The sequence below is a fragment of the Conger conger genome, chromosome 11 (assembly GCF_963514075.1).
Source record: "Conger conger chromosome 11, fConCon1.1, whole genome shotgun sequence".
NCBI lineage: Eukaryota > Metazoa > Chordata > Actinopteri > Anguilliformes > Congridae > Conger > Conger conger.
The window spans coordinates 43,323,437-43,337,864 of record NC_083770.1 but is presented as its reverse complement, the minus strand read 5'-3'; the positions used below and the strand labels follow the sequence as shown (position 1 = coordinate 43,337,864).

The following is a 14,428-nucleotide window of genomic DNA, read 5'->3' as shown; positions in this document are numbered from 1 at the left end:
TCCAAAGTAATTTTGTGAAGTGCATTTTCCTGCCGTAGTTTGAGGGCATTCATCATTCCTACTAATGGTACAACATAATCCAAATGCCCACACAAAGATGACATCCTAGTATACACAGCATAACCACAGAGCCGAGTCACAGCAAAGCACACCTGGATCAAATACGTCATTTTTACGGACTCAAATACTTTTCTATGCTTTAGTGAGCTTGTCTGGAGTATTGGAACCTGTGAAATATTCTCAAATTGCAAACGTTGCCCTCTGGTCCTCTTGGTTGGTTCATTATTACATTACATTATTGGCATTTGGCAGACGCTCTTATCCAGAGCGATGTACAGTTCATTAGACTAAGCAGGAGACAATCCTCCCCTGGAGCAATGCAGGGCTAAGGGCCTTGCTCAAGGGCCCAACGGCTGTGCGGATCTTATTGTGGCTACACGGGGATTCGAACCACCAACCTTGCGCAGCCCAGTCATGTACCTTAACCACTACGCTACAGGCCGCCCCGGGCCAGATCAATTGCACCGGGCCAGATCAATCAAGCAAAAACATATTTGAATCCAAAACAATAACTTATTTTAACCAGGTCTACAGCACAGACATGAATCACGTCACCTGTGTCACAGCACAGCTTCACAGCGTTTAACCTCCATCACAGCACAGCCAAGCCCGTTCAGTGCAGTGAAGAGGTAGTGTTGAGAAAACGGAAATTCAGACAAGCTGAGGGCCGAGATGGCGTTCTAAGAGGAGATCTGAGTAGAAGTGGGTCAGAGTGGCTCTGGAGGCTGTCGATGCAGTCTCAGGATGGGAAGTGACCCTGTTCACTTTAGAAACATACATTCAAGCTGAACCACTTTAGTAAATATGTCACGCTGTCAGTCTGAGTTACCCCCCCTTCAAGCGTCCAGGTGAACTTTGGCAAATCTGACCGAGGCTTTATCTTCTAATGGGCAGGAATCCCCCCCTACTGGCCTGAAGACTGGGGGAGGGGACCCACTAAAGACAAGAGGAATTTCCATTTCAATAATATAAGCAGGTCTCAAACTGCTTACAGAAGATTCATTGCAAAGGTGTTCCCCGGGGATGGTCTCCAAGCTGAGCCTGGCTGGCTGCTGGGTTTGTGTGGGTGAGGGAGAGGGGTTCGGACAGCACCACGCTTCTTTGGATGCGCCACCCAGTCCATTCCATCACTTTCTGACCCAAAGCCCGCTACTAGGCCCAACACGTCATTTTTGCTCAGTACAGGAAGCGTCTCCCTCCGTCAGAACTGACTGTGATCCAGCCAGGACGCTGGACTAGCTGGGAAATCCGGGTAACCCCCACTACTGCCCGGGGACAGGTCCAAGCTGGGTCCGTTCGCCCCCACCACCCCCGGCCTGCCCAGGGCCACCCCGCCAGCCCCACCCTGTGTCGCGGCAGACCGTCCCGAGTCAGGGTACACCATGCCGGAGATGAGGTTTGGGCTCAGGGTGTAAGGGCTGCTCAAGCGGACGTTCCGGTACCGGTCTTGTGCCTGGATGAAGCGGGCGTGGTCGCCTCCCTGCCTGCCCAGTTCGGGAGACACCTCGCTCAGGCTGTGGTATATGCCATTCGAGTGGCCAATCTCCACCATGGATGACTCATCTGAGCATGTACAGAAAAACACAGACAGGAAGAGTGTGGTTAAATTCTGATAATTCAGTTCCAAATACGTGGCATCTTCCATGAATTGTGGAAGGAACTGAATTGCAATCTCCTGTAACACTTTACAATAAGCTTACATAACTGCATTACTGTACTCCTGCTCTAACTCATAACTGCTATATTCATAATATATTCTAATTACAAGTCAACTCAAGTCAAACGTTATTGTCACACCAGGGGAAATTATGTTTAAAAAAATACAATCACCATAAAACCCAATCACCGTACACCAACAACGACAGTCATTACATTACATTACATTACATTAATGGCATTTTGGAAGTCCAAACAAATATGAGAACACATACATAGACAATTCAATATGGCATAGAAGCTATGAACCCAACGTGCTGCAGTACAGGGATTACTCATGCAAGAGTACAGGATTACTGTGTTACTGCACTTCAGTCCTTAAGTGGTCCAGTGCTAATGTGCTCTGCTTGTACCTGTAAAGGAGACCTCAGTGTAATGTGCTCTGCTTGTACCGGTAAAGGAGACCTCAGTGTAATGCGCTCTGCCTGTACCTGTAAAGGAGACCACCGTGTAATGTGCTTTGCTCGTACCTGTAAAGGAGACCTCAGTGTAATGCGCTCTGCTCGTACCTGTACAGGAGACCTCAGTGTAATGCGCTCTGCCTGTACCTGTAAAGGAGACCGCAGCCTGCTCTGCTCGTACCTGTAAAGGAGACCTCAGTGTAATGTGCTCTGCTCCTACCTGTAAAGGAGACCGCAGCGTGCTCTGCTCGTACCTGTAAAGGAGACCGCAGCATCGCTGTCCGTGCTTTCGTCCAGAACATGGCCTCTGTCTTTGGCACGGCCCCGGGGCCTCTTCATCCCGCGCAGATACCGCCCCCATCGCTGTCGCCCCGTGTCCTTCTCCAGCCTCTTTTCCTTTGCCCTCCTGTTCTGGAACCACACCTGCAGTTACATCAACAGGTGAGCCTCCTCACTAACACACCTGCAGTTACATCAACAGGTGAGCCTCCTCACTAACACACCTGCAGTTACAACAACAGGTGAGCCTCCTCACTTACACACTTACAGTTACATCTACAGGTGAGCCTCCTCACTTACACACCTGCAGTTACATCAACAGGTTGGCCTCCTCACTAACACACCTGCAGTTACATCAACAGGTGAACCTCCTCACTAACACACCTGCAGTTACATCAACAGGTGAGCCTCCTTACTAACACACACCTGCAGTTATATCATCAGGGAAGCCTCCTCAAAAGGCATCAGGTTACCTCTGGTGATGAAATTAAGGCTAGGTGGAATGCGCCTGACTGCAGAGCTCCATTTAATTATTCGTATTTCTCAGAGGCAACCTTTTAACGTGCTGTAAATAATTTGTTAGAGAGCTATTTAGATTTTACATTACTGCACCAGCTCTAAAAACTAAAATATCATAATACTACATCGTCTTAAAATAGTTATGGCTCAATTATTTGCATTGGATAGGGACAATGGCAGGGGGAGGGGTGTTATACAGATGAAACGGGATAAGAGGTAGGCTACAGTACGTTGCATGTTGGATTGAAATCAAAGCGTCCTCTCCAAGAGTCCTGTTGCCCTTGTGAATACAAATGCATAAAACGATATATATGACCACATCTCGCCAGGATGGCGGGAGCACCGTATAAGTGTAGAAGTGTTAATGAGCTTGTCTCAGCCATGTCCTTACCACCCGACTTTGAGCCGAGGACTTCATTTGACCTTAACTCACCGTAAATTAAGACCGTAAATAGCCCGTAAATCTGCGATAGGATACTTCTAATGACAATTTCCCTTTTCTACTCTCTGCAATAGTGCACTCGCGGGCCGCGGCCTTTGAAAATTACTTTATAAATATAGTACTATAAATATAGCTTAATTATGAATATGTAGCATGAGCATATTTTAAATTAAAAAGTGCGTTACCTGCACAACCCTCATATCCAGGCCGGTTTCCGACGACAGTTGCTCCCTCACGTGCCTTGCGGGTTTGGGAGAATTGTTGTAGGCGGTTTTCAGCGTCTCGAGCTGTTTGGCGGTAATGGTGGTCCGCGGCCTCTTCGCGGAGGAGTCCGCTTCTGAATATAGAGAATCGTTTTAAAGTCATCAGTATTCAAGTCATTAATTCATTAATTCATTAATTCATTCATTATCCTAACCCGCTTATCCTGAACAGGGTCGCAGGGGGGCTGGAGGCTATCCCAGCTTGCATTGGGCGAAAGGCAGGAATACACCCTGGACAAGTCGCCAGTCCATCGCAGGGCACACACACCATTCACTCACACAATCATACCTATGGGCAATTTAGACTCTCCAATCTCGTGGAACCTCGTGGTGTGAGGCGAGTATTCAAGTATTCGCCAATTTTATATTTTAAGCATAATTGTGTGTGTGTGTGTGTTTATATTGCCACAATATGCTCATGAACGAAAATCTGCCATTTCATGTCTGCATTGCGATGGATATTCTCTTAATAGATTATTTAAATGAATTCGTTAATTTAAAACCACTCTTAATACATCTGCAAGGGCCAAAACAAAAGAAATCTAAACGGGAATACGTTAGTAAATTGCTTCATGCCACCTATTTGCCTTAGGCCGAATCGCACACTAGTACCTGCGCAGAATGTTTAATCAGCGCGTGGAATATGGACGCCGGGCGGAGTTCACTATTGGACAGGAGAATGATCATTTTTCTTCTCCTGTGCCCTTGGATTCGCAATATGTATAAAGAGTGATATCGATCTGGAAGCGAGCAGCGGCGTTATTAGCGCAGGTGGGTCAAATGTTTATGGATGGCCTGCTGGCCTCTGAGATGAAGTTCACAGTTCGAAGCAGTTGTTTAATGAAAGATTATTGAGTTAAAATTGAGACGGCACACATGCTAGCTCAATGCAATGACAAATCCGTATCCCAATGCAATGATGTCGTGGAAGTTGCCACACATTTAGACTGGATGTCGTCCTGTAGGCTCCGAGCGAAATTCTCGTAACATTGAATGTAGAGTAAAATGGCCTACACATTTTTCTAGGCCTATCGAATCGTAGCTGTTTTTATAGCTAGACACACTTGTCTCATGGTTCTCATTGTCTCATCTTTTGGTTTATATTTCATTTTTATTTCCTTTTATTGCAGGGGTGGACAACTCTGCAAACTGCTTTTTGTTCCAACCAACTGCCTTGTTTTGCAGTCAGCTCAGGAGATTACCCAGGTACAGGACAGGATCAACGAGAAGCAAAATGTCTAATGCTCCTGTATTATCAGTATTAGATATATTTATGTTTTAATGAACATAGATATTTATGTAGTGGGAAATAATAGCTGTGGCTACAGTTCATGAGGTGTAAAAGTCGCGCAGTGGTTTTCACCTCCTTGCTTGGCAGTCTCATAGTCAGCCTTGCACACGAGCCTGCTGTCCTCCATCAGGTAGAACTGGTCTCCTGTGGCCAGCTGCCTCTTACAGACTATGCATGCGAAACAGTGCAGGTGGTACACGAATTCCTGTGCCCTCCGTACCACTTGGGAAGGTGGAATGCCTTGCTGACAGGCCGCACATTTAGTGCCAAACCGTCTTTGGGAGACATACAAAAGAACGCCCATACATTTGTCACAAAATGCATTTACACTTCACACTTGTACTTGTGTTTGATCTGCACTTCATTGTACATCGCTCTGGATAAGAGCGTCGGCTAAATGCCTTGTAATGTAATGTAATTTAATATAATTACATTACAGTGTATGAACAGCAATCATAACATAGCCGGTCTGAAATTATAGGCTACCGTACAAGGGCATATATAGACCCTACTCTTAATTTTCTACACTCTGTGAAATGAAATCACATGCTGTGTCAGATCATTGACAAGATATCCAATTTCACTCTTCCTGCCGAGTTGACAAAATGTGTTATTATACTTAATTCGATAAATATGTTATATTAAATATACTATACTACAATTAGTGATAGCACCACCGTTTTCTCTGTGGACTTCATTCATCAAAAAATCATTAGGCGTTATCTAGCTACCTAAGCTGTTGGAGAACACTCACTTGAAGAAATCGTCCTTACAGTAGACCCCATCGCCTCTGCTGAAGCACTTGTCTGCGAGCTGGCCTTGGCAATCGCTGCACTTCAAGCACGTGCTGTGCCAGTCGCGGTCCAGCGCCTTCAGAATGAAGCGATCTGTAATGTGCTGATTACAGCCTGCGCACACCGGAATCTCTGCCAGGAAAATAATAACACATATAATTAACACATAGTGCAGGTTAGATCTTGCGCAGAAAATGTCCAGTTTTAACTAAACTCTCACAGAGTATGCATAGTACATATAGTACATATAGTACATATATAGTACATATAGTACATAGTACATATGGCGCGTATTGGACTGTCTAAGAGTTGATTTAACACTGAACATTTTATTGTACAGGCTCGCAATGCAGGGTGGTCTCAGTCAGTCTTCAAAAAACTCTATAAATATATATATATATATATATATATATATAAATATTATATAATGTATTTTTTTTAATGGTGTGCATGTGCAGATTACAGGATTTTCTGATTGGTCGCTTCTGTCAAGCTCTCATAGCATACACTGGTGTGCAAAAATGTGAGCACCCCTGAACTTTTACATTAATTTTTAAGTGAACAGAAGCGAACCTGATCTCTAAATGGTACAATGTCAAACATGACACATTTCTTCAAATTTTAAAGCAAGATTACTTTTTATTGTAATTTTTCACAGTTTCAGGCCCTGTGTCTTTGGTCTGTTATTAGCCACATTGTAACTCCCCCTGCAGCTATAACAGCTTGTAAACGCTTCCTGTAGCCAGCTAAGAATAATTGAATGAATGATTTTGGAATTTTTCCCTCTAGCTCAGAAACATTATTTGGCCTCCTTGCATGTGCGGCATGTTTGTGATCTCTCCGCAGATTTTCAATAATATGCACGTCTGGGGACAGTGGCGGCCTTTCCAAAACCCTTCATCCGTCTTTCCTGAAGGTACTTCTTGGTTGATTTGAGGTATGCTTTGGATCGTTGTCTTGCTGGAATACCCAACCTCTCTTCAACATCAATGCCTGGAATGACCTTTGAACATTAGCTTTTAGAATTTCTTGATATTTCATGGAATCCATTCTTCCTTCCACTTATATAGTATATACAATATTTTCTGTGCCCCCAGCTGCCACACAACCCCAAAGCATAATGGATCCACCTCCATGCTTCACAGTTGGCAAGGTGTTCTTCTCTACAAAGGCTTCACCATTTTTTCTCTAAATAGACCTTCTTTGGTGGTGGCCAAAAAGTTTAATTTCGGTTTTGTCGGTCCAAAGCACATTGTTCCAAAAGGCTTCAGGCTTCTCAGTGTTTTCTTTTGCATACTTCAGATGCTTAATTTTGTGTTGAGGTTGTTCTTTCTGGCAACTCTGCCATGTAGGTCCATGTAGGAGTAAATCACCTTGGTTTGGGCCTTGGTAATAATCTTTTTAATAATCCAAAAGGGTTGCCAAACTTTTGCACAGGACCCTTTTTCTTTTTTTGATAATTTATAAACAGTAAAAAATGAAACTCGTGCTTAATGCTTAGAGTTCAAGTTTGCTTTCAATCACATACAAATTCATTGTAACAGAATTAGGAATCAGGAATGCCTAAATGTTTGCACCCCACTGTAAGCTACCATAAAGCTGTGCTTATAGCCATAACCATGCTGAGTAATTACTTACTTTAATGTCATTCAAAATAAACAATAACAACCTAACAACAAATAGCCTATAGGCTACATAGATATAATAATAATTATTATTATTATTATTAAAATTATTATTATTATTATTATTATTATTATTATTATTATCATCATACATCGTAGGCCTATTATCATCACATAGGCCTAACTAGGTACAACTGAAAAAATGTAGGGACATGAAAGTAAGTAGGATAAAGGATAAATTAGTTGATTTCTTAAAATGTTAATGCATGTTAATTATGAAGACACATACAATTGTCTCCAATATCACTACCCGTAAAACAGGAATAGGCCTGCAAGAAGAATTTGAAAGCCTACTATTTTACAATGACATTACAATTACTCTTATCGTGAACTTTTAAGACTTCAATGACAAAAGCCTTAAAATTGTGTCAAAACAGAGGATAGATTGTATAGCACGGGTAGCCGTTGTTAAATTAAATGTACAGAAACATAACTGTAATATTTTCGTCATAGCCTAATTTCGGACTTACATACATAACTCATTATAAATGGTAAATGGTTGGAATTTATATAGCGCCTTTATCCAAAGCGCTGAAAGTATAAAGTAACCACATGTTAATTTACCGGTAAGGTGAGATTCCAATGTAACTTTTTAGACCAAGAACATGGACATGATAGGGGACACCGGGGAACAACCAAATAATAAACGTTTCCTGTTTATTGTGATACACTTGTCAGTGCAGATATGGCAACATTTCACAATCTGGAAAACAAAATACATTGATTTGTAGCAAATTTCGTTTTATCAAAACGGCGCCCAATCTCTAAAACACTCTATTCTGCTTTAACATTGTTTTAAAATAGTAGTTAAGCTCAAACGTACGATGTAATGGGAAGAACAAAAGTAGCTCGTTACCGCACAATGTACCACAACTTTCTGAAATAAAATGTTTGCTAATATAAATCTAAATTGTTCGGGATTCAAAGCAGCCCTACACATTATGGCAATGATGTGACTTGATCGAAAAGATTCGTACACAAGCCAAAGACATAATGACCCATGTGATCTGCAGAACAGATAAAATGAAATTATTCTTATCAGCGTTCAGCTTCATAAAATAATAACGAATGTTTATTTTAAGTGATATTTGCCTTATGGGGAAGGAATTAAGACTATACAACGAATCCCTTGAAATGCTCCAAGTAGGCTACACAATGGATGTAATTAAGTTAACCATCAGCTAAATATAAATGTAAACATTGATATACGTTCGCGTAGATTATCTGTCAGTGACAGCAAAGCGAACAGCATGTCAGCCTTGCACGCTTAATTTGGCTCAATCAGTTCCTCGGGACCATCCATGTCGCATGATTCCCCCTTCCCCAGTTTAACGCTACAGCCAGAAAACGTCTGTGAAATTAACGACCCTCTTCTTCAACGAAGGTGATTTCTGCCAGAATGGCGTGCGAGATGTCCTGGAGACAAATACCCCCGGTCATCGTAGCGACTGGACAGTAGATGTAACTAAGCCTACAGCTTTGCCTGCTGGCGGAGAGAAGTGCTCAGGTATCGAGACTCTTGGCAACTGGAGGGGGGCAGTGGTTTGTAGCCTACTTAGCACTGACGGATCTTTGAGCGACCAGCGGACTGTTTTAGGTATTGTCAAAAGTGCAATACTACCTCACGCGCTCCTGGAAAGATTTAGTCTACCTGTTGCCACGTTTTATTTTAGGACAATTTTTCACCATCATCCATATTGACTGATCGATTAAGCAATTCTTTAATACATTCTGATGTAGTCTATTTTTAGTGCCTATATATCACACCTCTTTTGGTTCGGATGGTATACCGAAGGATGGCATGTTTTAGTAAACTACTTTGTCATCTGAAATACTGTACAGAGCGTGTACAGAGGGCTTTTTTCAACTGCAGTGTTTTAATATGCATATTTATTTTCATTGTGTATTTTGTCTGGTTTCCATAATTATAAAAATACAAATAGTTTACCCACTACACGAATATATATATATATATATATATATATATGAAATTATAAATTATAATTTATAAAAATTTATAAATTTATAAATTATAAAAAAATTATAAATTATATATGTATGAGTGATTTAAACATGACTGGATTTGACTGAGGTCAATTAAACTGAAATAAATTGAACTGAAAAAAATGTACTTGCTTGAAACGTGGTGACTTCAGGACGCAGGCGAAGAAATATGGCTGGGAGTTATAGGGTTCACCTTATCAATATCAAATTACACATAAAATGTGCCTTTCTGTAAGGAAAAATTAAAGTAAAAGTAAAATTAAATATTTCAAAACTTTGGCCCAGAACGCCCAGCGTGCTTCTGTTTATGCAAAACCTTTTTCATTATGTGGAACATAGCTGATTTATATATTTCTCGGATGTATCTGGTCGATATTTTATACAGAATGGTCAAAGAACATGAAATATTCATTATTTCGTTCCAGGTATCAGATTCAGAGGGCAGAGACGAAAACCCACACTTTGCTAGCCGACAGGCCCAAAAGATTAAGCATTTCAAAAAAGAATAATTATAAGTAATATATGACTTTATGAAGCTTATTATTGTAAACGAAATATAAGCGTGTTTAAATTATTACCATAATGAATCCATAAGTTAACCCTTGAAGTATTGCTCCTTTTCTTGACACAAGCTTGAAAATTACATAACCAATTAGGCAAAATGTTCAATAAAATGCAACATGCATCCTTCGTAATGTACACTTTTATTCTTTGCATGAAAACAGTCCCATTAATGTGGTATTTTAGTAACATTATTAGCCAAATGCAAGAGTAGAATTATTAGTGTACATATTGCTTAATAGTTTGAGATGTAACTAAGAGCAACAGCTGATTTCAGAGGCCGCAACAGTGGTGGCCACTGGCGGAGTGAGCTGACAACATCGATAAGGTATAGCTAAGAGTGGTCCAGACCAACCTTACGAAAGTACCACTTGCAGAAGGTATACTTAGGTATACTTACGTTTCGGGAAACACGCTGAAACGTTATGGTAGAGCTTAAGGTATAACTTGCGAACGATGTCGCGTTAAGAAAGCTTCGGGGAACGCAGCCCTGGTGTCTTCTGAAAAGCTTTGTTTGCCAAGAGTCAGAAAGTATTACTTAATCAAAGGTACAGAAGCCCAAACACAGTGAAAGAGGAAGCTTTTAGCCTCACTGGATACAGTTTATTACAGATACCGCCACGGTGGCTGGTGTGGTTAGAAACACAATGGAGCCAAGTCACAACACTGGACAAATTCCCCTTTCAAATATGATGCCAATATCAACAAAAAGCCTTCTGCATTGTTTTTGCCTAAGTTATGTCTAGTTTTCCAAAAAGGACATTTGGAGACTCCGAATTACTCATGGAAACTAAATAATATTATGGGTGAATTATCCAGAAAAAAGGGTTTGCACTTCCCTCGCCTGTTACCCTCCCCCCACCTCTTTGTCCCAACTTTCCTCTCCGTACAGCTATCATCAGACAGAAACACTTTGAGGAGACGATAAAACACGAATACAACTATGTCACTAATAATATATTGTATACTAATATATTCATTGAGGTCAACTGATTGAAGTTTTTGTTAAATACCCAACCCCCATCAACAAGTCAAACGCATTCCACAATTTCACATGCTATTTATTATTTAAAAGTAGACTGGCTCCTTTATTTATAAGCATACGGAATGATAATAAAATATTTTGAGAATGTCATTTAGATGCTTACCCTATATAAATGCCCTCGATGGAAGTCTTTACATTTTACAAATTACTGTTGAAAAACGTCAACCTTTTTGGCATAAAATCTCAAGAACTGTTTTTGCTCAAGCCAACAGTCTCCAAATGCTATGGTTTTGTTACTCAAGCCTACTTATGCAAGCCTAGCAAACTATAGACAGTGGAAAACATAATGGCCGCGTTTCCCGAACGCGTTAAGAACGTTCTTAAGTTAAGAAAGTTCTTAAGGACCGTAGCTTAAGAACGTTAACGCGTTCGGGAAACGCGGCCAATGTCATTAGCTAAATGCTTTTCAGTCGTCACGTCAAAAAAACATGCATTTCTGATATTTCGGACGTTGTTTAAACCTGCCCCGCAGCTGAGAAGATACATGTCTTTGCTATGACTATAGACCGTAAGTACAGTTCTAGCACATTCTGGCGATTACAGTTCAGTCGAATGTAGGAGTGAATATTCGTTAGCGTCCATGATGCTCGAATCTCCTTGCATTGAACATACAGTGTATTTATGGATGTATTCATTCATTAATTCAGGCCAAATACCAACATCCACACTAACTAAACCAAGCAAATAAGTTATGCGTAAATGTAATAGGCCTATAGACAGTTCCCATCGTCATTCCTTAGTTTTATTTTACATTTATACATTTAAGGAATGGTGATTCATTTCAAAATCTGATTCATTTCAAAGCACTCCTAAATTAATCGAGATTCGTAACGGATCCTGGTTTAAATGTTGTTTCGATCAGGTTGCTTTGGCCAACGGTGCAAACCAAACATGTATTTATCACAGTAGAAAGCGAATATCGCGCCGTTTACGTAGGCGAGGGGATTTATGTGCATCAAGTTCTACGCATACCGATATTTATTTAAGACAAACATTTACTTTGAGAACATTTAACCGCTCAATAAAAGGTTAAGTAGAGCAAAACAGAGGTACATTTGATTGACACAGATCTTTAGCGCGAAAGGGCGCCTGGGGAAATCACGCGCAATATCCTACTGCCACGTGCTGGCCCCTTGATTAATTCAAAATCAATGTACCATTTCGGTGAAAGGTGCGAGATGCTTCAGTGTTCTTTCTTACTTTTAACCCATAATAATATTTTTATGTGTTATTGATCGCGCACTTTTGAAGGGTCAGACTGCAGCAATGTGATAAATGTATCTAGACGAGTGCAGTAAGATGACGTCAGGCGCAATACGGGCTGGAATAGTGTATTTTCTATTTCCCATGCATGAAAATAATCACCCTTTGTCAAAGTTTATTGACAATGTATGAACTTTCTTTTTTTCCATTAAAGGCTAAATATTATAGCCTACAGTGGACAACGAATTTTGTTTAACAACGGTAAATAGCTTCATGTAAAAGTAGCACTTATTTGGATGTCTTCATAACGCTCGGCGATGCTGAACCTTCGACAGGCTGTTGCCAGGGGTGAGGCGGTGCGCGTGGCCCTTGGGGATTTAAGAGCGTCCTGGTGGTCTCTCGGCAGTGCTGAGTGATGGTGCGAAATGACAGCACGCGCATAACATCTGTTCATATAATTTGCTAACAATGCAGTCCGTTACATATTCACAACGTCTCTCACGGAGCAGAATGCAGGATTAATATTTTGGACTGTTTTGGACAACATGGACTGGAAACATAACCGGGATATAGACTTGGATGTAGATAGGCTACAGCCTATGGACCTGCATAATTAAAATTAAACGACACATTAGGCTACAATTACGGTTGAATTTCTTATGTAAAATGACCATAATAAGCATTTCGATTCTGCATGTTTATGCCAAGAGGAACGTACCATCCATATAGCAAGTGTCCCATCACTTGCAAAAGCTAGCGCGAGTTCATGTAGCGACTAAAATATTTACAACTGGACACAAAAATATAACGTATGGGAAACTGTGGATGGTTGGCACACTTTTCACTCTTTGTCGTAATATTCCAACCAGTAGCAAATTAAAGGTTAAGACTAATGATTAAAGTCATAATGCACACGGGGTTGTTAAAATGTTAAAATGCTATAGTTACGAAGAATGATGCAGCCAACATAAATTATTTTCAACATTTCATTCAAATAAGAACCAGAAAACAAAAATACTCAATAGGCGAAAATAAATATAATATGAAATGAAAATGAAACGACCCCAGCCTCTCTTACCTTGACTCGTGCTGCATCTGGATACATTTCTGTGGTTCTGGCAATTTGATCCGTTATGTTTCAACAACATTCTGTACAAGCACGCGTTTCACGTCAGGTTGTGGTATAGCCTATAGCAATAGCGAAAAGTTAAAGATATAATAAAGTACATTTGTAATTGGTGTAATCAGACAATTTAAAAAATCACATTGCAGACTGCTTTATGAATCGGCACAAATTCCCGAAACATTGCAGTCTTCATCTGAAAATACGATCGTCGTTAGAAATAACAACCTTGCTAGTATGACAACTTTCAAACCGCAGCCACTACTTGGTTGGTGCCGTAGGTAGTTAGGAAGGGAGGGGATCGGGGATTCTTCCGTTGACAATTAATAACAGCGTCAGATGACCTCGTTCCGTCTATTTTAGCATAACAAAAGTAAATAGCGACGCGTGACGCTACGCAGTGAAAGGGCTGCGCTGTCTAGGGTTCTGAAGGGAGACTTCAGACGCCGTGCCTATGGCGTATGTGCGATGTCATCTTCCCTGTGTTCCATAGCGGGACACGTGTCTATCCTTAATCCCACACAGGACTCTTCGCAATACCGAGCCTGGCCATTGTCTTCACGACCGGAAAAAAACCTTTTCAGAACAGACACAATTTTGGCGGCTCTTATGCAGTTCTCGTTTTTTTTTTCCAACAGGAACGACACTTGTCTCATTTATTATTGGTTACTTAATATTTGATAACATTATTAGCAATAGAATTAATTGAACAGTAACCTGGTGGAATCAAGCAACAATAAATAAAACTCTATATTAGGTCTCAAAATTAAATATTTGTATTAAATAAAAAATAGTCAACTAGAATACTAAGTGAAATCATACACACTGTATGCTGTAGGCTCATTGCTTAATAATTTAGGCGATTCATTTGAAATACTAGCTGCTTGTAGCCTAGTGGCTAAGGTACATGACTGGGACCTGGAAGGTTGGTGGTTCAAGCCCCAGTGAAGTCACAACAAGATTTACATAGCTATTGGGCCCTTGAGCAATGGGGACCTGCTTAGTTGAATCAACAGTGGATAAAAGCATCAGCTAAATAACA

At 40.8% G+C, this 14,428-nt stretch overlaps 1 protein-coding gene across 1 annotated transcript; it reads right to left on the bottom strand.

Annotated features, from left to right (window-relative positions):
- Positions 1-1,261: 1,261 nt before the first annotated feature.
- Positions 1,262-13,411, bottom strand: LOC133140859 (LIM/homeobox protein Lhx3-like). Its single transcript, XM_061261126.1, has 6 exons — positions 13,342-13,411; positions 5,726-5,897; positions 5,044-5,246; positions 3,603-3,754; positions 2,432-2,600; positions 1,262-1,623 (listed from the first exon to the last, which is right to left on the bottom strand). Exons 1-6 carry the CDS (start codon positions 13,409-13,411, stop codon positions 1,262-1,264), a joined length of 1,128 nt encoding a protein of 375 aa, XP_061117110.1.
- Positions 13,412-14,428: the final 1,017 nt, after the last annotated feature.